The sequence below is a fragment of the Ranitomeya imitator genome, chromosome 7, assembly GCF_032444005.1.
Source record: "Ranitomeya imitator isolate aRanImi1 chromosome 7, aRanImi1.pri, whole genome shotgun sequence".
Taxonomy (NCBI): Eukaryota; Metazoa; Chordata; class Amphibia; order Anura; family Dendrobatidae; genus Ranitomeya; species Ranitomeya imitator.
Window position 1 is genome coordinate 153,285,700 of NC_091288.1, and position 26,134 is coordinate 153,311,833.

At 44.8% G+C, this 26,134-nt stretch overlaps 2 protein-coding genes across 2 annotated transcripts in view; one reads left to right on the forward strand and one right to left on the reverse strand.

Annotated features, from left to right (window-relative positions):
* KPNA7 (karyopherin subunit alpha 7) overlaps positions 1-6,065 on the reverse strand; it is a 60,206-nt gene extending 54,141 nt beyond the window's left edge. Inside the window, exon 1 of the mRNA XM_069733912.1 lies at positions 5,664-6,065. Within this exon, the coding sequence (XP_069590013.1) occupies positions 5,664-5,949 (286 nt within the window). The 5' untranslated portion in view covers positions 5,950-6,065. The remainder of the gene's footprint in view (positions 1-5,663) is intronic.
* ARPC1A (actin related protein 2/3 complex subunit 1A) lies at positions 5,664-25,944 on the forward strand. Its single transcript, XM_069733913.1, has 10 exons — positions 5,664-5,788; positions 17,812-17,906; positions 18,609-18,713; positions 19,263-19,485; positions 20,675-20,782; positions 20,918-21,130; positions 21,868-21,943; positions 22,809-23,002; positions 24,014-24,104; positions 25,686-25,944. The coding sequence occupies exons 2-10, from the start codon at positions 17,843-17,845 to the stop codon at positions 25,722-25,724; spliced, it is 1,113 nt and encodes a 370-aa protein (XP_069590014.1). The 5' UTR covers positions 5,664-5,788; positions 17,812-17,842; the 3' UTR covers positions 25,725-25,944.
* Positions 25,945-26,134: the final 190 nt, after the last annotated feature.

The following is a 26,134-nucleotide window of genomic DNA, read 5'->3' on the forward strand; positions in this document are numbered from 1 at the left end:
GCCCGGCTCTTCCTACTTGCCGGGGGCAAGTGGGGTTAATATTTTTGGAGTTGATGTCACCTTTGTATTGTCAGGTGACATCAAGGGCAAGGCTTAGTAATGGACAAGTGTCTATAAGACACCTATCCATTACTAATTCTATAGTTATATGGTAAATAAAGACACAGCCAGAATAAAGCACTTTATTAGAAATAAAACAAAACGCAGTTTTCCCTTTTTTTATTTAAAAATAACAAACAGTTACACTTGCCTAACTCCTAATTACACTGAATCCCTTGTTTCCTGTAATAAACCAAAAATAAAAAAACAATATCCCTCACCTATCAGTCTTTATGTCCAAGATGTAACCATCTAGGCTGGAAACCACTGGTGGATGAGATGTTGCAAGCTCAGCATCATTGACCATCGGTGACATCATCGAGGTTACCGCCGATCAGTGAGGCTGCGTTCCCAGCAGGGCTGAACTGTGGTGACCTCAGCACAGTAGGAAAAAACATTGATGAGGTCACCGCAGTTCACACCATATCACTCTGAATTTTTTTCATTTTCTCCTGTTACCCTTGTGAAAATAACAAATTTGGAGCTAAAGTAATATTTTTGTGAAATCTTCACTTTTTCCTTCCACATTGTTTTAGCTCCTGTGAACCATCGGAAGGGTTAATAAACTTCTTCAATGTGGTTTTGAGTACCTTGGGGGGTACAGTTTTAGAATGGTGTCACATTTGAGTATTTTCTGTCATGAAGGCCCCCCCAAAGTAACTTTAAATGTGATGCAGTCCCTAAAAAAATGGTTTTGTAAATTTTGCTGTAAAAATGACAAATTTCTGGTAAACTTTTAACCCTTATAACTTCCTAACTAAAAAAAATGTTTCAAAAATTGTGCTAATGTAAAGTAGACATGTGGGGAAAGTTATTTGGGATAAGTGGGAAACAGAATATTTGAAAGAATGCATGTTATTTATTTTAACTCACAACTTTTTTAGATTTGTGGAGCACTACTATGTCAAGCAATGGGGTACAGCAATGGGGACCAGGTTCACGCCAAGCTATGCAAACCACTATGTGGGTCGATGGTAAGATGACCACATCTACCCTGGGGGCACCCTACGTGTGGACCTGGTCCTCTGTCATCGATTTATAGATGATGTCATTTTTATCTGGTCAGGAAGCCAGAAGTCCCTAGACCAATTTTTAACTGACATTAATAAAAATGACTTCTTTTTAAACTTTACCAGTAACGTTAGTAATAAAAAGATACATTTTTTAGATCTAAACATTTTTATTGAAAACAATCGTATACATACCTGTACTTTTAACAAGACAACAGATGTCAACAGCTTCATCCAGATGGATAGCTGTCATTTACCAGATTGGCTAATAAACGTACCAAAAAGTCAATATATGAGATTGCACCGGAATTGCTCAAATCCCCAACAATTTAGCAAAGAAGCAGAATTATTAACTGCCAAATTCTTAGAAAAGGGCTATGATGAAAAATCACTGAAAGGCATCAAAAAACTATGTTGCCAGTCTATCACGCCAAGAATTATTGAAAGAAAAACCCCGCACAAAGAAACAGGAGACAAGAGACTTTGTCCCAATTATAATACAATATAATTCAAATGTCAATATCTTTAGGAAAATTGTAAGTAAACATTGGGGGGCTCTCAAGGATGACAAACTTTTGGGAGCCCATATCCCCACACACCCACGCTTCCCATTCAAAAAAGCACGGAACCTGGGTAGTCTAATTGCACCTATGGTACAAAATCCAAAAGCCCATAAAACGGAAAGTCTTCTTTCTTTGCCGCAAGTGCACTATGTGTAAACAAACACAAAAAATGTGCAATCACAAAAGATGGAAAAAATATACTATTAAGCACTTTATTATATGTACCACAGAGGGGGTAATTTACATCATGCAATGTCCCTGCAATAAATTCTAAGTGGGTCGCACTAAACGCCCACTTAAGGTGAGAATAGGCGAACATATTCGCAACATTAAACAAACATTCCGTTGTCATCCACTCTCTAAACATTTTGTGGACCAACATAATAGCGACATACATTCCATGGAAATTATTGGTTTTGAGAAAGTGCCACCACCATGGAGAAATAGAAACTATATAACAGTAATGTCCTGTGTGGAGCCTCATGGGACATTACAATAGCAAGGTGACATTAACCCCTTATTACCCCATATACGACCGCTACAGGGCAATGGGAAGAGGGAGGCTAAGTGCCGGAATAGGCGCATCTTACAGATGGGCCTTTTCTGGGGTGGCTGGGGGCAGATTCTTTTTAGCCGGGGGGGGGGGCAACAATAACCATGGACCCTCTCCAGGCTATTAATATCTGCCCTCAGTCACTGGCTTTTACTCTCTGGCGGAGAAAATTGCGCGGAGCCCACGTCAGTTTTTCCATGAATTAATCCTTTAATTTAACACCTACAGGTCCAAAATTTTACACACACACACACACTACTAACATTATTAGTGAGGGACATATAAAAATATAACAGACATGCAATGGTTTACTGTATGTAACCATGTCTCATTTCCTGTCGGATTCTGCAATGAACCCGACAATTGAATTATCGGTTATTCTGCTATATATATATATATATATATATATATATATATATATATATATATATATATATATATACACAGTATATAGACTGTATATATGTTTTCACGAACATTTGAGCCCATGGATCCATTATATGTCCATTTTGCAAGCCGGCGAGAAAATCTCGCTATACGGATACCATAAGGATGTCACACAGATGCTTACATGCGAGAAAATCGCATCCTCGCACTGCACACGGATGACATACGGATCACTGTTCAGGGAACATTTCTGCGATTTTCGTCTGTGTAAAACGGACCAATTTTTTATACGTTGTGTGTGACTCCAGCCTATATCAGAGACTGTGGGAAACATTACACTGGGAGCTATATAGGCCGTGGTTCATAATGGCGGACAGCGTGGTGGTTATAGCTGATAATGCAGTGTGGCGGGTGTAGCTCATTAAAATGTGGAGATCATCTACTATATAATTGTCTAAGGGTCACTTCCGTCTGTCTGTCTGTCCTTCTGTCACGGTTATTCATTCGCTGATTGGTCTTGCCAGCTGCCTGTCATGGCTGCCGCGACCAATCAGCGACGGGCACAGTCCAGAAGAAAATGGCCGCTCCTTACTCCCCGTAGTCAGTGCCTGTCGCCCGCATACTCCCCGCCGGTCACCGCTAACACAGGGTTAATGCCGGTGCTAACAGACCGCGTTATGCCGCGGGTAACGCACTCTGTTACTGCCGCTATTAACCCTGTGTGTCCCCAACTTTTTACTATTGACGCTGCCTATGCGGCATCAATAGTAAAAAATGTAATGTTAAAAATAATTTTAAAAAAATAAACCTGCTATTCTCACCCTCCGTAGTCGCTCCCGCCGGCCGCCATCTTCCGCTGCAGTTTCCAGTGGCAAAGATGGTATGGCAGAAGGACCTGCCATGACGTCACGGTCATGTGACCGCGACGTCATCAAAGGCCCTGCACGCCTGCGCTAGAAAGACCTGCCATGACGTCACGGTCATGTGACCGCGACGTCATCACAGGTCCTGCGCCCATACCAACACTGGGACCGAAAGCTGCCGTGGACTACAAGGGGCCCTCGGAAAGGTGAGTATATGTATATTTTTTATTTTTTCACCTGTGACAAACCTGGCTAGGCAATATACTACGTAGCTGGGCAATATACTACGTGACTGGCCAATATACTACGTGGCTCTGTGCTGTATACTACGTCACTCGGCAATATACTACGTCACTGGGCAATATACTATGTTACTGGCCCATATATTGCGTGGCTCTGTGCTGTGTACTACGTTGCTGTGCGATATACTACATGACTGGGCAATATAGTACGTGACTGGGCAATATACTATGTGGCTGGGCAATATACTACGTAATTGGCCAATATACTACGTGGCTGCGCAATATACTACGTCACTAGGCAATATGCTGCGTGGCTGGGCAATATACTACGTGGCTGGGCAATATACTACGTGACTGGGGTGGCAGTGCCAGTGACTGGGGTGGTATAGTACCAGTGAATGGAGTGGCATAATGCCAGTGACTGGGGTGGCATAGTGCCAGTGACTGGGGTGGCATACTGCCAGTGACTGGGGTGGCATAGTGCCAGTGACTGGGGTGGTATAGAGCCAGTGACTGGGGTGGCGTAGTGCCAGTAACTGGGGTAGCGTAGTGCCAGTGACTGAGGTGGCGTAGTGCCAGTGACTGGGGTGGCATAGTGCCAGTGACTGGGGTAGCGTAGTGCCAGTGACTGAGGTGGCGTAGTGCCAGTGACTGGGGTGGCATAGTGCCAGTGACTGGGGTAGCGTAGTGCCAGTGACTGGGGTGGCGTAGTGCCAGTGACTGGGGTGGCATAGAGCCAGTGACTGGGGTGGCGTAGTGCCAGTGACTGGGGTGGCATAGTGCCAGTGACTGGGGTGGTATAGAGCCAGTGACTGGGGTGGCGTAGTGCCAGTAACTGGGGTAGCGTAGTGCCAGTGACTGAGGTGGCGTAGTGCCAGTGACTGGGGTGGCATAGTGCCAGTGACTGGGGTAGCGTAGTGCCAGTGACTGAGGTGGCGTAGTGCCAGTGACTGGGGTGGCATAGTGCCAGTGACTGGGGTAGCGTAGTGCCAGTGACTGGGGTGGCGTAGTGCCAGTGACTGGGGTGGCATAGAGCCAGTGACTGGGGTGGCGTAGTGCCAGTGACTGGGGTGGCATAGAGCCAGTGACTGGGGTGGCGTAGTGCCAGTGACTGGGGTGGCATAGTGCCAGTGACTGGGGTGGCATAGTGCCAGTGACTGGGGTAGCGTAGTGCCAGTGACTGGGGTGGCATACTGCCAGTGACTGGGGTGGCATAGTGCCAGTGACTGGGGTGGTATAGAGCCAGTGACTGGGGTGGCGTAGTGCCAGTGACTGGGGTGGCATAGTGCCAGTGACTGGGGTGGCATAGTGCCAGTGACTGGGGTGGCGTAGTGCCAGTGACTGGGGTGGCGTAGTGCCAGTGACTGGGGTGGCGTAGTGCCAGTGACTGGGGTGGCGTAGTGCCAGTGACTGGGGTGGCGTAGTGCCAGTGACTGGGGTGGCATAGTGCCAGTGACTGGGGTGGCGTAGTGCCAGTGACTGGGGTGGCATGGCGATTTGCCAGTACCACAACAGAGTAGCAAGTAGCCACATGATCACGTTTCGTTCCTGGCTGCGCTCTTTGGCCATGTTTAACCCTCTCGCTGCCAACTTTGCCGTGTAGCTCCAGCTTCTCATATAAAACCTACAGAAATCTCTATAGTTGAAAATAGCGCAGTTGGAATATCACAAACGATTTTACACCAGTGTGACATTGCATTGAATAAGATACTATGGGATAAAAAATACTACTGTCCTATGGTTTTAATGCACAATCTCTGAAGCTGTGCACCAGTCACTGAATCTGCTGCCTATGTGCCCTACAGGAGCACCAGCACCCCCACCGTACACGCTCCCTGCACGGTCCGCACTGTGCTCCCAGTCTATTACCACACGGCACGTTATAATTATCACTAGTCACTACAGAACAGGACGTCCTTGCTGCTGAGCATGCGCACATGACTAACCTGCACAGTACGCGGCCCCGCCCGGTCGCACGCATGCGCAGTGCTGTCCTCCTGCTCCCGGCCGTCTCCATTCCATTGCTTGGTTCGCGTTGACTGACCAGAGTCCGCGAATCATTATCTCCAGGGTAAGAGGCACAGTGGGCAGCGTGACACGGGGGGACCGGGCACAGCCGGCTGTGGGGACGGCCCCGGCCACACTGGGGAGCAAAGCCCCTGCTCTGATAAGGAAAACTGCAGAGGAGGAGGAAGGGCCGCGGCGGAGCTCGTGGTTTCCGGGTCCTCTCATATACAGCTGTCATGTCATCCATACTGGTGTGATAAGTGCCAGGCAGCCTGTGTGGAGGCCCCGTGTGCCCAGGAGTATATAGTGTATATGTGCCCAGGAGTATATAGTGTATATGTGCCCAGGAGTATATAGTGTATATGTGCCCAGGAGTATATAGTGTATATGTGCCCAGGAGTATATAGTGTATATGTGCCCAGGAGTATATAGTGTATATGTGCCCAGGAGTATATAGTGTATATGTGCCCAGGAGTATATAGTGTATATGTGCCCAGGAGTATATAGTGTATATGTGCCCAGGAGTATATAATGTATATGTGCCCAGGAGTATACAGTGTATATGTGCCCAGGAGTATATAGTGTATATGTGCCCAGGAGTATATAGTGTATATGTGCCCAGGAGTATATAGTGTATATGTGCCCAGGAGTATATAGTGTATATGTGCCCAGGAGTATATAGTGTATATGTGCCCAGGAGTATATAGTGTATATGTGCCCAGGAGTATATAGTGTATATGTGCCCAGGAGTATATAGTGTATATGTGCCCAGGAGTATATAGTGTATATGTGCCCAGGAGTATATAGTGTATATGTGCCCAGGAGTATATAATGTATATGTGCCCAGGAGTATACAGTGTATATGTGCCCAGGAGTATATAGTGTATATGTGCCCAGGAGTATATAGTGTATATGTGCCCAGGAGTATACAGTGTATATGTGCCCAGGAGTATATAGTGTATATGTGCCCAGGAGTATATAGTGTATATGTGCCCAGGAGTATATAGTGTATATGTGCCCAGGAGTATATAGTGTATATGTGCCCAGGAGTATATAGTGTATATGTGCCCAGGAGTATACAGTGTATATGTGCCCAGGAGTATACAGTGTATATGTGCCCAGGAGTATACAGTGTATATGTGCCCAGGAGTATATAGTGTATATGTGCCCAGGAGTATATAGTGTATATGTGCCCAGGAGTATATAGTGTATATGTGCCCAGGAGTATATAGTGTATATGTGCCCAGGAGTATATAGTGTATATGTGCCCAGGAGTATACAGTGTATATGTGCCCAGGAGTATATAGTGTATATGTGCCCAGGAGTATATAGTGTATATGTGCCCAGGAGTATATAGTGTATATGTGCCCAGGAGTATATAGTGTATATGTGCCCAGGAGTATATAGTGTATATGTGCCCAGGAGTATATAGTGTATATGTGCCCAGGAGTATACAGTGTATATGTGCCCAGGAGTATACAGTGTATATGTGCCCAGGAGTATATAGTGTATATGTGCCCAGGAGTATATAGTGTATATGTGCCCAGGAGTATATAGTGTATATGTGCCCAGGAGTATATAGTGTATATGTGCCCAGGAGTATACAGTGTATATGTGCCCAGGAGTATACAGTGTATATGTGCCCAGGAGTATACAGTGTATATGTGCCCAGGAGTATACAGTGTATATGTGCCCAGGAGTATATAGTGTATATGTGCCCAGGAGTATATAGTGTATATGTGCCCAGGAGTATATAGTGTATATGTGCCCAGGAGTATATAATGTATATGTGCCCAGGAGTATATAGTGTATATGTGCCCAGGAGTATATAGTGTATATGTGCCAAGGAGTATATAGTGTATATGTGCCCAGGAGTATATAGTGTATATGTGCCCAGGAGTATATAGTGTATATGTGCCCAGGAGTATATAGTGTATATGTGCCCAGGAGTATATAGTGTATATGTGCCCAGGAGTATATAGTGTATATGTGCCCAGGAGTATACAGTGTATATGTGCCCAGGAGTATACAGTGTATATGTGCCCAGGAGTATATAGTGTATATGTGCCCAGGAGTATATAGTGTATATGTGCCCAGGAGTATATAGTGTATATGTGCCCAGGAGTATATAGTGTATATGTGCCCAGGAGTATATAGTGTATATGTGCCCAGGAGTATATAGTGTATATGTGCCCAGGAGTATATAGTGTATATGTGCCCAGGAGTATACAGTGTATATGTGCCCAGGAGTATACAGTGTATATGTGCCCAGGAGTATACAGTGTATATGTGCCCAGGAGTATATAGTGTATATGTGCCCAGGAGTATATAGTGTATATGTGCCCAGGAGTATACAGTGTATATGTGCCCAGGAGTATATAGTGTATATCTGCCCAGGAGTATATAGTGTATATGTGCTCAGGAGTATACAGTGTATATGTGCCCAGGAGTATACAGTGTATATGTGCCCAGGAGTATACAGTGTATATGTGCCCAGGAGTATATAGTGTATATGTGCCCAGGAGTATATAGTGTATATGTGCCCAGGAGTATATAGTGTATATGTGCCCAGGAGTAGACACAGTATATAGTGTATATGTGCCCAGGAGTATATAGTGTATATGTGCCCAGGAGTATACAGTGTATATGTGCCCAGGAGTATACAGTGTATATGTGCCCAGGAGTATACAGTGTATATGTGCCCAGGAGTATATAGTGTATATGTGCCCAGGAGTATACAGTGTATATGTGCCCAGGAGTATACAGTGTATATGTGCCCAGGACTATATAGTGTATATGTGCCCAGGAGTATACAGTGTATATGTGCCCAGGAGTATACAGTGTATATGTGCCCAGGAGTATATAGTGTATATGTGCCCAGGAGTATATAGTGTATATGTGCCCAGGAGTATATAGTGTATATGTGCCCAGGAGTATATAGTGTATATGTGCCCAGGAGTATACAGTGTATATGTGCCCAGGAGTATACAGTGTATATGTGCCCAGGAGTATACAGTGTATATGTGCCCAGGAGTATACAGTGTATATGTGCCCAGGAGTATACAGTGTATATGTGCCCAGGAGTATACAGTGTATATGTGCCCAGGAGTATACAGTGTATATGTGCCCAGGAGTATACAGTGTATATGTGCCCAGGAGTATACAGTGTATATGTGCCCAGGAGTATACAGTGTATATGTGCCCAGGAGTATACAGTGTATATGTGCCCAGGAGTATATAGTGTATATGTGCCCAGGAGTATATAGTGTATATGTGCCCAGGAGTAGACACAGTATATAGTGTATATGTGCCCAGGAGTATATAGTGTATATGTGCCCAGGAGTATATAGTGTATATGTGCCCAGGAGTATATAGTGTATATGTGCCCAGGAGTATATAGTGTATATGTGCCCAGGAGTATATAGTGTATATGTGTCCAGGAGTATATAGTGTATATGTGCCCAGGAGTATATAGTGTATATGTGCCCAGGAGTATATAGTGTATATGTGCCCAGGAGTATATAGTGTATATGTGCCCAGGAGTATACAGTGTATATGTGCCCAGGAGTATACAGTGTATATGTGCCCAGGAGTATACAGTGTATATGTGCCCAGGAGTATACAGTGTATATGTGCCCAGGAGTATACAGTGTATATGTGCCCAGGAGTATACAGTGTATATGTGCCCAGGAGTATACAGTGTATATGTGCCCAGGAGTATACAGTGTATATGTGCCCAGGAGTATACAGTGTATATGTGCCCAGGAGTATACAGTGTATATGTGCCCAGGAGTATACAGTGTATATGTGCCCAGGAGTATACAGTGTATATGTGCCCAGGAGTATACAGTGTATATGTGCCCAGGAGTATACAGTGTATATGTGCCCAGGAGTATACAGTGTATATGTGCCCAGGAGTATACAGTGTATATGTGCCCAGGAGTATACAGTGTATATGTGCCCAGGAGTATATAGTGTATATGTGCTCAGGAGTATACAGTGTATATGTGCCCAGGAGTATACAGTGTATATGTGCCCAGGAGTATACAGTGTATATGTGCCCAGGAGTATATAGTGTATATGTGCCCAGGAGTATATAGTGTATATGTGCCCAGGAGTATATAGTGTATATGTGCCCAGGAGTAGACACAGTATATAGTGTATATGTGCCCAGGAGTATATAGTGTATATGTGCCCAGGAGTATACAGTGTATATGTGCCCAGGAGTATACAGTGTATATGTGCCCAGGAGTATATAGTGTATATGTGCCCAGGAGTAGACACAGTATATAGTGTATATGTGCCCAGGAGTATATAGTGTATATGTGCCCAGGAGTATACAGTGTATATGTGCCCAGGACTATACAGTGTATATGTGCCCAGGAGTATATAGTGTATATGTGCCCAGGAGTAGACACAGTATATAGTGTATATGTGCCCAGGAGTATATAGTGTATATGTGCCCAGGAGTATATAGTGTATATGTGCCCAGGAGTATATAGTGTATATGTGCCCAGGAGTATATAGTGTATATGTGCCCAGGAGTATATAGTGTATATGTGTCCAGGAGTATATAGTGTATATGTGTCCAGGAGTATATAGTGTATATGTGCCCAGGAGTATATAGTGTATATGTGCCCAGGAGTATATAGTGTATATGTGCCCAGGAGTATATAGTGTATATGTGCCCAGGAGTATATAGTGTATATGTGCCCAGGAGTATATAGTGTATATGTGCCCAGGAGTATATAGTGTATATGTGCCCAGGAGTATATAGTGTATATGTGCGCAGGGGTAGACACAGTATATAGTGTATATGTGCCCAGGAGTATATAGTGTAAATGTGCCCAGGGGTAGACACAGTATATAGTGTATATGTGCCCAGGAGTATATAGTGTAAATGTGCCCAGGGGTAGACACAGTATATAGTGTATATGTGCCAAGGGGTAGACACAGTATATAGTGTATATGTGCCCAAGAGTATACACAGTATATACTGTACTAGCTATTGAACCCGTTCTACGCTCGGGTGGCGAGCATTTATATTGGTATATGGTCTCCATCCTGGTATGTGCTGCTCCATCCTGCGCCCCCATCCTGTCATGTGCTGCTCCCATCCTGCGCCCCCGTTCTGTCATGTGCTGCTCCCATCCTGCGCCTCCATTCTGTCATTTGCTGCTCCCATCCTGTCATTTGCTGCTCCCATCCTGCGCCCGTTCTGTCATTTGCTGCTCCCATCCTGCGTCCCCGTTCTGTCATTTGCTGCTGCCATCCTGCGCCCGTTCTGTCATGTGCTGCTGCCATCCTGCGCCCGTTCTGTCATGTGCTGCTGCCATCCTGCGCCCGTTCTGTCATGTGCTGCTGCCATCCTGCGCCCGTTCTGTCATGTGCTGCTGCCATCCTGCGCCCGTTCTGTCATGTGCTGCTGCCATCCTGCGCCCGTTCTGTCATGTGCTGCTGCCATCCTGCGCCCGTTCTGTCATGTGCTGCTGCCATCCTGCGCCCGTTCTGTCATGTGCTGCTGCCATCCTGCGCCCGTTCTGTCATGTGCTGCTGCCATCCTGCGCCCGTTCTGTCATGTGCTGCTGCCATCCTGCGCCCGTTCTGTCATGTGCTGCTGCCATCCTGCGCCCGTTCTGTCATGTGCTGCTGCCATCCTGCGCCCGTTCTGTCATGTGCTGCTGCCATCCTGCGCCCGTTCTGTCATGTGCTGCTGCCATCCTTCGCCCGTTCTGTCATGTGCTGCTGCCATCCTTCGCCCGTTCTGTCATGTGCTGCTGCCATCCTGCGCCCGTTCTGTCATGTGCTGCGGCCATCCTGCGCCCGTTCTGACATGTGCTGCGGCCATCCTGCGCCCGTTCTGTCATGTGTTGCGGCCATCCTGCGCCCGTTCTGTCATGTGCTGCTGCCATCCTGCGCCCGTTCTGTCATGTGCTGCGGCCATCCTGCGCCCGTTCTGACATGTGCTGCTGCCATCCTGCGCCCGTTCTGTCATGTGCTGCGGCCATCCTGCGCCCGTTCTGTCATGTGCTGCTGCCATCCTGCGCCCGTTCTGTCATGTGCTGCTGCCATCCTGCGCCCGTTCTGTCATGTGCTGCGGCCATCCTGCGCCCGTTCTGTCATGTGCTGCTGCCATCCTGCGCCCGTTCTGTCATGTGCTGCTGCCATCCTGCGCCCGTTCTGTCATGTGCTGCGGCCATCCTGCGCCCGTTCTGTCATGTGCTGCGGCCATCCTGCGCCCGTTCTGTCTTGTGCTGCGGCCATCCTGCGCCCGTTCTGTCATGTGCTGCGGCCATCCTGCGCCCGTTCTGTCATGTGCTGCGGCCATCCTGCGGCCGTTCTGTCATGTGCTGCGGCCATCCTGAGCCCGTTCTGTCATGTGCTGCTGCCATCCTGCGCCCGTTCTGTCATGTGCTGCGGCCATCCTGCGCCCGTTCTGTCATGTGCTGCGGCCATCCTGCGCCCGTTCTGTCATGTGCTGCGGCCATCCTGCGCCCGTTCTGTCATGTGCTGCGCCCGTTCTGTCATGTGCTGCGGCCGTTCTGTCATGTGCTGCGGCCATCCTGAGCCCGTTCTGTCATGTGCTGCTGCCATCCTGCGCCCGTTCTGTCATGTGCTGCTGCCATCCTGCGCCCGTTCTGTCATGTGCTGCGGCCATCCTGCGCCCGTTCTGTCATGTGCTGCTGCCATCCTGCGCCCGTTCTGTCATGTGCTGCGGCCATCCTGCGCCCGTTCTGTCATGTGCTGCGGCCATCCTGCGCCCGTTCTGTCATGTGCTGCTCCCATCCTGCGCCACCATTGTATTATATGCCCCCCGCTCCAGTGTGTATGCCCCCGAATGCTGCTGCCATATAAAAAAAAAAAAAATACCATACTCACCTATCGTCCGGCTCCACTGCAGGTGTGTCTTCAAGAAAATGGCGCCAAAAAGCGGGGACTGCGCAGGCGCCGATTCCGGCAGCAGGAATCGGCGCCTGCGCAGTCCGCGCTTTCCGGCGCCATTTTCTTGAAGACACACCTGCAGTGGAGCCGGAGTGTGTCTTCAAGAAAATGGCGCCGGAAAGCGCGGACTGCGCAGGCGCCGATTCCGGCAGCAGGAATCGGCGCCTGCGCAGTCCGCGCCCTCCGGAGCAGAGGAGCCGGGAGACGGAGCCGCAAGCAGCGCTGGAACCGGGAAAGGTGAGTATACTTACCCTCCCTCCTGGCGGTCCCTGACTCTCCGGTGGAGATCGCGGTATGCGTTCAGTGCTTACGCATACCGCGATCTCCAGGGAGCGTCGCTCTGTGAGGCCCAGACTGCGCCGGCGCTTGCGCATTCTATAGAGGCTTCGGACAGAGTGACGCTCCCAGCGTTATATTATAGATATGTGCCCGGGAGTATACACCGTATATAGTGTATATGTACCCGGGAGTATACACCGTATATAGTGTATATGTGCCCGGGAGTATACACCGTATATAGTGTATATGTGCCCAGGGGTATACACCGTATATAGTGTATATGTGCCCAGGGGTATGCACAGTATATAGTGTATATGTGCCCAAGGGTAGACACAGTATATAGTGTATATGTGCCCAGGGGTAGACACAGTATATAGTGTATATGTGCCGAGGAGTATACACAGTATATAGTGTATATGTTCCCGGGGGTATACACAGTATATAGTTTATATGTGCCCAGGGGTATGCATAGTATATTGTGTATATGTGCCCAGGAGTATTCCCATTATATAGTGTATATGTGCCCAGGGGTATACAAGTATATAGTATATACAGTACAGACCAAAAGTTTGGACACACCACCTCATTTAAAGATTTTTCTTTATTTTCATGACTATGAAAATTGTACATTCACACTGAAGGCATCAAAACTATGAATTAACACATGTGGAATTATATACTTAACAAAAGAGTGTGAAACAACTGAAATTATGTCTAATATTCTAGGTTCTTCAAAGTTGCCACCTTTTGCTTTGATGACTGCTTTGCACACTCTTGGCATTCTCTTGATGAGCTTCAATGGGAATGTTTTTCACTTCACAGGTGTGCCCTGTCAGGTTTAATAAGTGGGATTTCTTGCCTTATAAATGGGGTTGGGACCATCAGTTGTGTTGTGCAGAAGTCTGGTGGATACACAGCTGATAGTCCTACTGAATAGCCTGTTAGAATTTGTATTATGGCAAGAAAAAGCAGCTAAGTAAAGAAAAACGAGTGGCCATCATTACTTTAAGAAATGAAGGTCAGTCAGTCAAAAAAATTGGGAAAACTTTGAAAGTGTCCCCAAATTCAAATGCAAAAACCATCAAGCGCTACAAAGAAACTGGCTCAAATGAGGACCGCCCCAGGAAAGGAAGACCAAGAGTCACCTCTGCTTCTGAGGATAAGTTTATCCGAGTCACCAGCCTCAGAAATTGCAGGTTAACAGCAGCTCAGATTAGAGACCAGGTCAATGCTACACAGAGTTCTAGCAGCAGACACATCTCTACAACAACTGTTAAGAGGAGACTTTGTGCAGCAGGCCTTCATGGTAAAATAGCTGCTAGGAAACCACTGCTAAGGACCGGCAACAAGCAGAAGAGACTTGTTTGGGCTAAAGAACACAAGGAATGGACATTAGACCAGTGGAAATCTGTGCTTTGTTCTGATGAGTCCAAATTTGAGATCTTTGGTTCTAACCACCGTGTCTTTGTGCGACACAGAAAAGGTGAACAGATGGACTCTACATGCCTCATTCCCACCGTGAAGCATGGAGGAGGAGGTGTGATGGTGTGGGGGCGCTTTGCTGGTGACAATGTTGGGGATTTATTCAAAATTGAAGGCATACTGAACCAGCATGGCTACCACAGCATCTTGCAGCAGCATGCTATTCTATCCGGTTTGCGTTTAGTTGGACCATCATTTATTTTTCAACAGGACAATGACCCCAAACCTCCAGGCTGTGTAAGGGCTATTTAACCTAGAAGGAGAGTGATGGGGTGCTATGCCAGATGACCTGGCTTCTACAGTTACCATACCTGAACCCAATTGAGATGGTTTTGGGGTGAGCTGGACCGCAGAGTGAAGGCAAAAGGGCCAACAAATGCTAAGCATCTCTGGTAACTCCTTCAAGATTGTTGGAAGACCATTCCCAGTGACTATCTCTTGAAATTCATCAAGAGAATGCCAAGACATAATTTCAGTTGTTTCACACTTTTTTGTTAAGTATATAATTCCACATGTGTTAATACATAGTTTTGATGCCTTCAGTGTGAATGTACAATTTTCATTGTCATGAAAGTACAGAAATATCTTTAAATGAGAAGGTGTGTCCAAACTTTTGGTCTGTACTGTATGTGCCCAGTATATAGTGTATATGTGCCCAGGAGTATAAACAATATCTACTATATAATTGTCTAAGGGTCACTTCCGTCTGTCTATCTTTCTGTCACGGATATTCATGGGTCGCGGCCTCTGTCTGTCATAGAAATCAAAGTCGCTGATTGGTCGTGGCTGTTTTGCCGCGACCAATCAGCGACGGGCACAGTCCGGAAGAAAATGGCCGCTCCTTAAGGCCCCTTCACATTTAGCGACGCTGCAGCGATACCGACAACGATCCGGATCGCTGCAGCGTCACTGGAGAGCTGTCACACAGACAGCTCTGCAGCGACCAACGATCCCGAAGTCCCCGGGTAACCAGGGTAAACATCGGGTTACTAAGCGCAGGGCCGCGCTTAGTAACCCGATGTTTACCCTGGTTACGAGCGTAAAAGTAAAAAAAAACAAACACTACATACTTACCTATCGCTGTCTGTCCCCGGCGCTGTGCTCTGCACTCCTCCTGTACTGACTGTGAGCACAGCGGCCGGAAAGCAGTGCGGTGACGTCACCGCTCTGCTTTCCGGCTGACCGACGCTCACAGCCAGTACAGGAGGAGTGCAGAGCACAGCGCCGGGGACAGACAGCGGTAGGTAAGTATGTAGTGGTTGTTTTTTTTACTTTTACGCTGGTAACCAGGGTAAACATCGGGTTACTAAGCGCGGCTGCAGACGCCGTGACAATGTAACAGCAGTCGGCAAACAGGGGGAAACAAAATACTTTCTGCATAATCAATAACTTTTTTGTGAGGCTAATAGCTATCTATTTTCCCTTCCGTTCCCTCCTGTTTGCCGGCCGCTGTTACATTGTTACGGCGTCTTCAGCTGTGTTTTTACCTATTTGCTCCTACCTATTTCGGCTGTTTCAACTCCCTGTTTGGGAGATCTCTGCCATTGATTGTTTTGTTTTTCCATCCATCTGTTGTCTGTGAGCTTGCTACTTTCAAAGGTATCAGGGAATTTTATTAGTATTCCGAGGGTTTGCAAACAATGAAGTCGCTTTTTTGACATCTAGTTACTAAATTTGTAGTTTATATTTCCCGCATAATTATCGACTCTTTTGTGAGGCTAATAGTTATCAATCTGCCCTTTTGTTTCCCCCTGTTTGCCGACTGCTGTTACATTGTCACGGCGTCTGCAGCTGTGCTTTTACCTACTTGCTCCAACCTATTTTGGCTGTTTTCATAGTTGTTTGTGAACCCGCTATGTATAAAGGTACTAGGGCATTTTATTAGTATTCCGAGGGTTTACAAATAATATCTAGCAACTCAAGCTTTATATTGTTATGTGGGTTCACAACATATGACACTGTACATATTATTTTACCATTATATTTTTGGATTTATTCAATGATTATGGTAATGTCATTTCATTTTTCATTTTGTATATAGTTTTTGTATCTTATGCTATTTCTGTTTTCTCTGCTTTTTTGTTTAACTTAAACATTTGTTTTTGTGCTTCTATCAAGCTTGTCTTGCTTCCATTATCATGTGTGTCTATTTTTGCTTGATTAGACAATTCCACCAATTGCAGCACCGGAGCGATAACCGGATACTAGTATAAAAGTATAGACATGTCTTGTACCAGGTATCATGATTAAGGGTGCTTAGTCACCGGAAACGCGTTGACCTTGGTTTTAAAATATTTTTTTGTATGCTGATGTTTTGTCCTTTCACTATATTTTAAGTGAAATAAACTATGTGTCCAGGAGTATTCCCAGTATACAGTGTATATGTGTCCAGGAGTATTCCCAGTATACAGTGTATATGTGTCCAGGAGTATTCCCAGTATATAGTATATATGTGCCCAGGAGTAGACACAGTAGTAGTTTGACAAAAAATGGCTTCACCCAACCAGTAACCATGAGTGGACAAAAATGTTTGGTGTTATCATTCATTTTCCATGAAAAAAAGCCAAGAAAACCAAAATTTTATGTATGTGTGCTTATGGTGGCACTGTACAGAGGAGTGTGCCCAGTATATAGTGTATGTGTGCTTATGGTGGCACTGTACAGAGGAGTGTGCCCAGTATATAGTGTATGTGTGCTTATGGTGGCACTGTACAGAGGAGTGTGCCCAGTATATAGTGTATGTGTGCTTATGGTGGCACTGTACAGAGGAGTGTGCCCAGTATATAGTGTATCTGTGGTTATGGTGGCACAGTGTACCAAGTGTATGTGTGGAGGTGGCGGCACAGTATATAATATGTATGTGGTTGGAGTGTGCGCACCCTGTAGACAAGCTGTGCGTCCAGTCTCTAGTCATCATAACGATTGCTGTGCAGTGATAGGTGACATTCACATGGAGAGCCTGTCCCTCTGGTTTTTGCTGTGGATTTGCAGTTGTCCCTGCCATCGGTCTGCATCGGGATCACTGAGCATTGCTGGGGACTCATTGGACTGGCAGCTTCTCGCTGGCTCTGCCATGATTACAGGTCTCTCCCTGCATGCGTGTATATAGTCAGTGGGGAGAGGCCGCTGGGGACCCAATTTCCCGACTAGTCTCCTGTGCAGCTCGGCCCCCAACACCTTTTAAACTGTTTTTCTCTGTAATGTCGCAGTGTTTTGTGGTCCCACATACCCAGCTGAGATCATACAGCCAGTGCCTGGTACATGCTGCCCGTGGGATCGGATGTTGGGTTCCCTTTAAACAATTACTAACTGTACCTATGGGATATCACATGAGTACTTCTAGCAGATATGTAAAGTCTAGATGATACATTTCTCTATCTTCAGTTTTCTAGGTTTCCCCACAAAATAAAGCAGAATGTCTCTTCATCAGTTCTTGCTGGAACCCATCAGCTGCCATGCCTGGAATAAAGACCGTACCCGTAAGCCGATCCCTCCTGTTAATTATATTTCTGTTCACATTACACGTACAGCACGGTGGAGGACCTGGGTTAAGGTTTGTAGTATTTTGCATGAGAGCGGATTAGAAAACAAGCAGGTAAGTAGCGATCATCTGTGGGGATAGTCTTGGCCAATGGATGGTCAGTGCCCCATACCTGGATTATGTCTGCTGTCCTGCTGCATGTGAGGAATAGGAGTATATTGTTCTTTACACTGGAGGGCCTCGGCACACATATAGTCACTGCGGGCTGACAACGGGCATCGGAGCTTCTCTGATCAGGATTGGTGACGCTTCCAGCCGTTTGACTCCATTTATCATACTTTTAAGAAATGTTTAATTGTCCTTTCATGAGAGATATTCTTGGTAAAACTTCTTTCTGTGTTCAGTGGAGGTGAAAGGGACGTCTCAACAGAACAACTCCATTTCATATGACCTACCAAGGTACATGAGTGTCATGGAGCGAGGGTCTCCAGCCTGCCTATGAGCCCGTGTGAAGATCCACTAACAAAGTGTATCTCATGTGCACTGTCATCTTTATATTACGTGGCCAACATGTCATGTACATTATGGCTAACGACAAGTGTAAAAGCAAAGCTGGTCAGGCATCATTTTTAATAAAGATGGTCTTGATGGCCTACTGTAGTTATGATCATTCATGCTCTTCTTTCATCACTCTCTGCAGAAATTGCATTAAGTCCCAATAACCATGAGGTGCATATCTACAAACAAAATGGGAACCAGTGGGTGAAAGTGCATGAATTAAAGGAGCACAATGGACACATTACAGGTAAGGTAGCGAGAGGTTCTCAGCTCTGGATGTAGAGGTAGCCATGTGAACAACTCAAGTTTTATCAACTTTTCTATGTGTGAAGAACGTTTTCATGTTGCTAAAAGCACCTAACTATTCAAAGGATCACTCCCTAATTTGGCTATATATTTGGCCAAAATCTGTCTTCACTCCTCATTGAACAAGCTTTTTACTATTAGGACTATGTAGACCTGTAGCCAGTTATATCACATTTTGGCTCATTTTGAAGATTTACAGTGCTATTATTAAAAAGGCTCCATTTATAAATCGGGTTAGCTCAGTGGAGACTTGCAAAGCTGCTGTTTTAGCCATATGTGATCTTGGGACGTAATACAAGCTGCTGACCGTGGGCTCCACTTCAGTGCTGCACTTTAGGGGTATGGTCACACACAGATGATTTGTTAAAGACACTTTTGCAATTGATAAGTTCATCAGTTTTCTGTAAACCCTGTTCAGAAACTGCTGCATCAAATCTGTCATGTGAATATACCCTGAAGCGTCTGTTCTTTCCCTGCTTCATTTCTTTAGGCATTGATTGGGCTCCTAAAAGTGACCGTATCGTGACCTGCGGAGCTGATCGCAATGCATATGTGTGGAGCCAGAAGGACGGAGTGTGGAAACCTACACTTGTCATCCTGCGTATAAATCGGGCTGCGACTTTTGTGAAATGGTCTCCGTCAGAAAATAAGTTTGCTGTTGGGAGTGGCGCACGACTCATATCTGTGTGTTATTTTGAGTCAGAAAATGACTGGTAAGTATCTTAGTTAGTATTTTCCTATATATGCCTACAGGGGATGGGCCTTACACTACCACATCATTTACATGAATACCCCTTGAAATGCTACAGTAATGCAACATTAACTTAAGGTGGTCTGTTGGTGGTGTATGCTACTTTAGGTTTAGGAGTTGTCCTGTACTTTTTTGTTTTCTTACATACTTACTAGTATGCAGGTCTGTAATTAAAACACAAAAAACAACTCCCCAACCAATCCCCATCTGTAGTGTTCCACAGGTCTCCCTAAGTCTACAATCCACTTTTTCTAGTAGGGACATAATGGGACCACTACAGCCAATCCACGATCGCCGCGGTGAACAATGCAACTGATGATTGACTGCTGTCATATAAGTTGAAACACCTGACAAATGTATTGTTCAAATAGAAAAAGTACAAACATACAGTCCAGCAAGGATATATACTAAAAAAACCGTTCCCTTTTGGTGTATAGATGGACACGGCTGTAGATCCACAGGAGAAACTCTTACATGCAGAGACACTGCAAAGAGGAACGGGACGCCCACACTCATGTGTGACATTTCAGGGGACACATCTCCTTCTTCCAGCATGGGGGTGGATAGGATCCCCTAAATGTCTCATGGGTGTGCGGGTGTCCGGTTCCTCCTTGCAGTGTCTCGGCAGTCAGGAGTTTCTACTGTGGATCTACAGCCGTGTCAGGTTAAGTAGCAGTATGCACCGAAGATGAGCTGCCTTTTTATGTATATTCTGGCTGGCCTTCTATTTGAAGAATACATTTGTGTTGTCAATGTATGTTGGATTTTTAGAGTGTGAGACCACTATGACATATCGAATTGGACTTGCTGTTGTGGTTGGTGATTTTTTTAAGTGGATTGGCTGCTGTCATCTCATTGTCCGTGTATCTGTACATCGGCAGATGAGGATGATGCCTGAACAGAAGAGTATTGTAAGTCCAGGTCTCAATAAATTATTGTACAGCTAATAACCCATTACAGAGAACCCTCTTCCCAATGCATCTGGCATATTCGGGAGTAAAGTGCGGCCTCTGTACTCCGTGAGGAGACACGGTGGCACTGCTGTTCTGTACGCATGAGGCATAGTAAGCCATCTCCTACACATGGTAGTCTTTACATCTGTAAATTATTGTAGTAGAGAAGACATTTCCTCATTTGATTTGTTCCTATAGGTGGGTGAGTAAACACATCAAGAAGCCAATCCGTTCCACTGTGCTGAGCCTTGACTGGCACCCCAATAATGTGCTTCTAGCCGCTGGATCCTGTGACTTCAAGACCAGGTACAATGATGAGATTGTAGTCTTCAGATGTGACACAGACGCGACTCCGTGTACAGGAATTCACAAAATCTGGCAATTATTAACATTTTTCTAGCTGTCAATATCTTCTTTCATTTGCACTGCTTGCATTTCCAGGGTGTTTTCTGCATACATTAAGGAAGTTGATGAGAAGCCCGCCAGTACTCCATGGGGATCGAAAATGCCTTTTGGCCAGCTGATGTCAGAGTTTGGAGGAGCTGCTAGTGGTGGCTGGGTTCACAGCGTCAGCTTTTCTGCTAGTGGAAATCGCCTGGCTTGGGTCAGCCATGACAGCATTGTGTCTGTAGTTGATGCATCGAAAAACATGAGGTAGGTTGCCAAGTTTTGTATGTCTTGTAAAGTCCTAAATAGAGACTGCACATTACTGTGAAACCACTACTCAGCAGTACAAGCGAGGAGAAGAAGCTTTGTAATACTGTATTACAGAAAAATGCTTCCGTCACTTTTTTGTCGTCCTTTCGTAAAGAATCACTCCTATTTCATTTTCTATTCATTAATTGTGTACATGTGCATGTAATGTAGTGTGAGCATGTTAATATACTCATCTACCGCTGCCTTCTTAGGGATCCAGCGCTGTTCTGCTCCTCTTCTCAGTGACGTCAGCGCTCTGCAGACTCTCCGAGTCGCACTACGTGACCCAGAAGTGACTTTTACAATGTAAGTCTGTGGAGTGTAAGAATAAGGCTACATAGGCTTACAGTAAAAGAGACTCCGGCCCAAGCGTAGACCATAGTGGGAGCCAGCTAGTCACGATTGCGGTGACGTCACTGAGAAGAGGAGCAGAACAGCGCTGGATCCCGGACAGAGCAGCGGCGGCTATATTAATACACTCCCACTACATTACATGCACATATCTATTGAATTAAAAATGGAATGGGAGGTTCTTCTTTAAACTTTTAATTTTCCATGACAAATATATCAAGAAGTGGGTTGGGTTGTGTGGAGCGAGGATGCGTAAAATTGAAAAGTTGCCCCATTATTAAGGGGTTAATTACACTTTTTCGTGTATAATATACCCATATTTACTGGACAATGTCTGTTTGCAGTGTTTCCCAGCTGAAGACTGAATTATTGCCTCTGCTGAGTGTCATATTTGTGTCTGAGAACAGTGTGATTGCAGCTGTAAGTACCTTTTTGGGGGGTGGATTTCATACTGGAAAGCTCTAAACTTTTTCAATTCCAAAACATGCGGTGTCAGGCGGGACTTTGGGCATTGCTGGGGTATGCTGCTGATGTCTGATTAGGGGGTGCTAGGGTAAAGTGACAGCAGCCCTGGGAATACCACTGTGTCGCCGCTCCGATCCTCATGGCTTTTTTTGCTAGGTAGTTATTAGTCTGCCAGTGACGGGCCCAAATCTTTTTTTGGAAGTCCGATCCCTGCCCATCACAAAGTGATACCACACCACAAGGTTGTTGCATAAGGCTAACTTTATACTGTATTTTATTGTGATCTAATCTTTGGCCAAAGAAATAGTTTAATAATGATAATAATCTTTATTTATGTAGCGCCAACATATTCCGCAGCGCTTTACAGTTTAACAGTTTCAAACACAACGGTCATAAGTAACAACGTTTACAATAATTAAAGCAAAATAAGACGACCCTGTTTGTGAGAGCTTACAATCTACAATGAGGTGGGGGAGATACAAAGTACAGGTGTGTATTTACAATGATGTATTTACAATGATGGTCCAGCCATCTTCAGGGGGTGGGGGATAGATAGTGAATGGGCTACACACAAAAAAATAAAATGACTTTGGTTAGGGAACGTGATAGGCCGCTGTGAACAAATGTGTTTTGAGGGAGCACCTGAAACTATGCAAGTTGTGGCTGGTCCTAATATCTTGGGGTAGAGCATTCCAGAGGATTGGCGCAGCACGGGAGAAGTCTTGGAGTAATTGAAAGGGTTAAATACACACATTTACTGAAGATCTGAAGAAACCATGCTTTACTTTGTAAGTGTTTTATCCAGATTCTTGTCCTTTAGGGGCATGATTGCTGTCCCATGCTGTTCACCTATGATGACCACGGCTCATTGACATTCGTTTCAAAACTGGACATTCCCAAGCAAAGCACGCAGCGCAATATTTCTGCCATGGAGCGCTTTAGAAATATGGATAAGCGAGCAACCACTGAGGACCGCAATACCACCCTGGAGACCCTCCACCAGAACAGCATAACGTAGGTGTAAATGTGCATTGGAGAAAGGCCCGTCCTGGTGACCGTCGCCTCCAACATGCTATTTACCTGGTAATCTGCATATAAATAATGTCCGGCAGGATTCCTGAAAGCACAACTACAAGGAGAAAAGTTCTATCCTGCAGCCGCTCGCTTTCCGTCATTAATGCAGTGCAAAGAGCATTTTTTTCATTCTTCAGTCCTTTGTGACGGCTTGCTTTTTGCTGAGCAAACTTTTATTGATACCATTTTGGCACAGATATGATGTTTTCATCACTTCTTATTTCATTGTTTTGCAGTGACCCCCAAAAAGTTGTAATTTTATTTTTTTTCTGTTAATTGATTGGTTGATTTTTATATTTTAATAGATCTGGCTTTTTTTGGACAAAGTGATGTTAATTATGTATTTTCTACATTTTATTAATACTTTTAATTTTACTAGGGGACAAAGGATTCAGATTTTTTTTTCTTAATATTCTTTTTAAACCATTTTGTTTTTACTTTATACTTTATAAGTCCTATTAAGGAACTTGAGCTGACAATCTTCTGATCACGTCTACTAATAAATCATATGTATTGCTGAGTATTATAACAATCAGTTTCCGATTAAACCACCAGCCAGAGGCTGGGTTTCAGCAGAGCATGGTGATTGCAGACTCAGGGTCTTCAGCAGACCCCTGGCTGCAATAGCAAAGTATTGGCGCCAGTTATGGTGTCGTGGGACGGCTGATGGCCACATGGGTTAGCGCACTGGCGCAGTGTAAATTCTACTCTCACAGACAGCGGCATTTAACAGGTTACCAGCCGTGGACGGAGCTCTGCTTACAGAGACTCGTCTTAGTTGTTTCCCAACTTGCCCCATATATGTATTGCAGATGTCTGTAAGGGGTTAGTTTGATCTCTTGTCTTCAAAAGTGAAACTATTGCTCATTTTGGTATTATTGATGGAATTTTGTGGATTAAATGATTACTTAATGCAAATTTCATCATTCATTCTGACATTTTGTCTTGCAGCCAGGTGTCCATTTATGATGGGGATAAATCTGATTGCCGTAAGTTTTGTACCACGGGCATTGATGGTGCTATGACTATTTGGGACTTTAAGGTGAGTTTCAGCAGTCGATGCTTCTGTACTGTAGCTACTCCAGATGCTTGGTTATCATTGAGTAAGATGAGGATATGTTTAAAGGATTTGTGAACTTTGCATTATGCTGTTTCTATTTTACATAGGTCTGTTTTCAGCCTATATAACTAAGTCCATCAAGTTCATCCTCTCTCCACCAATGGTACATTCTGCCGGGAAAGATGTTGCCCTAAATGACAGGTGGAATGATTTGTCACAGTGTTTAGGGACACAGGAGAGCTGACAGGTCTCCTTTAACCCCTTCCTGACATATGACGTACTGGTAGATCATATGCCGGCTCCCTGAATTTGATCTGGGCTCACACTCTAAGCCCAAATCTTTCCAGGCATATGATGGCTGTTTTATTTAGCCATCATCTGCTTCTAACAGCTCTGCTCCACTCATGGAAGTTAAGCTGTAATGCCACTATCAATTTGTGACAGGGGCACTGAACATGCATTGTCAAGAGGGCACATCATTCCACGCCCCCATATGCGCACCAGTGACGTGATCGTGGGGCACAGATGGGTTGGTTGCCATGACAGCCAGGGGTCTGCTGACCACCCCTATGCCTGTACTCTTGTGAAAAACAGCCTTTAGCTGCTGTTCATAGGAGACTGTTATTTTCACTATACATAGCAGTGCTGATGCAATGCACTGCTATGTATTGTAATAGTTATCGGAATATTGCAGGTTGAAGTCCCTTAAGGGGACTACTAAATACAGTACAAAGTGAAAAAAATGTTTTCAAAAATAAAAATATAAAAGTTCAAATCACCCCCCCCCCCCCTAAAAATAAAAACCAGACAGCACACATTTGGTATTACTGTGTTCGTAAAAGTCTAATCTATCAAAGTATAAAAGTAATTTAGTTGGTAAAACTGCATAATGACAAAAAAAATCAAAATGCCAAATTTGACTTTTTTTTTTGACCGCCGTGACATTGCAATAAAATGTAATAACAGGTGGTCAAAACATTGTATCCACCCCAGAGTGATATCAATAAAAACATACTCTGGGCTCAAGAAAAAAAATTTCTTCACAACGCCATATCTCAAAAATTGAAAACATTACTGCACTTAGAAAATGGCAACACATCTAATTTTTTTTTTTAAATAAAAACTATACATTTTTGCTATCTGAGTAATCGTGCTGACCTGGAGAATCATACTGCCAGGTCAGTTTTACCATGAAATGAACACTGTAAATAAACCCCCCCCAAAAGACAGTTGTGAAATTGCATTTTTTTTGCCGTTGTTGGAATTTTTTTCCCACTTTCCAGTACATCTGATGATAAAATGTATGGTGTCATTCAAAAATACATCATGTCCTGCATAAAACAAATCCTCACACGGCTATAGGTATGGAAAAATTTAAAATTGAAGCCTCTTGGAATAACAGGAGGGAAAAACGGAAACTCTCCCGGTTAGTATGGGGTAATAATAATGTTTGGACATACGAGTCTCTTGATTTTAGCCTTGTCATGTATTTTCAGAGATTTGCCCCTTGTAGATTATTATTGGTGAAATTAATTGTGTTGTCGTGTTTTCTCAAACTCCTAGACCCTGGAGTCTTACATTCAAGGCCTGAGAATCATGTAATTGAAGAAGAAACCTTACTGAGAAGACTTGATGAAGCATCGGGATCTCCAGTACTGTACACCATGCAGGAACGTGCGCTGATTCTTCACTGACCACCTAGCAGTGAACAGAAACAAGCTTTCCTATATTCCTATAAAAGTGTAATTCCAATTACTTGTCTTTGAGAGCTACAAGCTCATGTCACTGAAAAGAATGATACAATTAAAATAAGAGCTCTTCACTTGTTGGTATTCATTCATATATAGAAAGGAACATAACATAACATACATACATGTATTTGTGAAATGCCTCAGTCAGTAATGATCCCACCCAAGACTCCCACAGCAGCAGAGTGAACCCCCATCTCTGATTGATATGTACCAATGGTAATTTATCCTTAGAAACCTATTTCTGATCATATAACGTCAGCA

Coding starts and splice junctions, on each gene's coding strand:
- ARPC1A (XM_069733913.1), top strand. CDS start 17,843: ATGTCTCTTCATCAGTTCTTGCTGGAACCCATCAGCTGCCATGCCTGG. Junction 19,486..20,674: donor TTTGAGTCAGAAAATGACTG/GTAAGTATCTTA, acceptor TTGTTCCTATAG/GTGGGTGAGTAAACACATCA. Junction 24,105..25,685: donor TGACTATTTGGGACTTTAAG/GTGAGTTTCAGC, acceptor TCAAACTCCTAG/ACCCTGGAGTCTTACATTCA.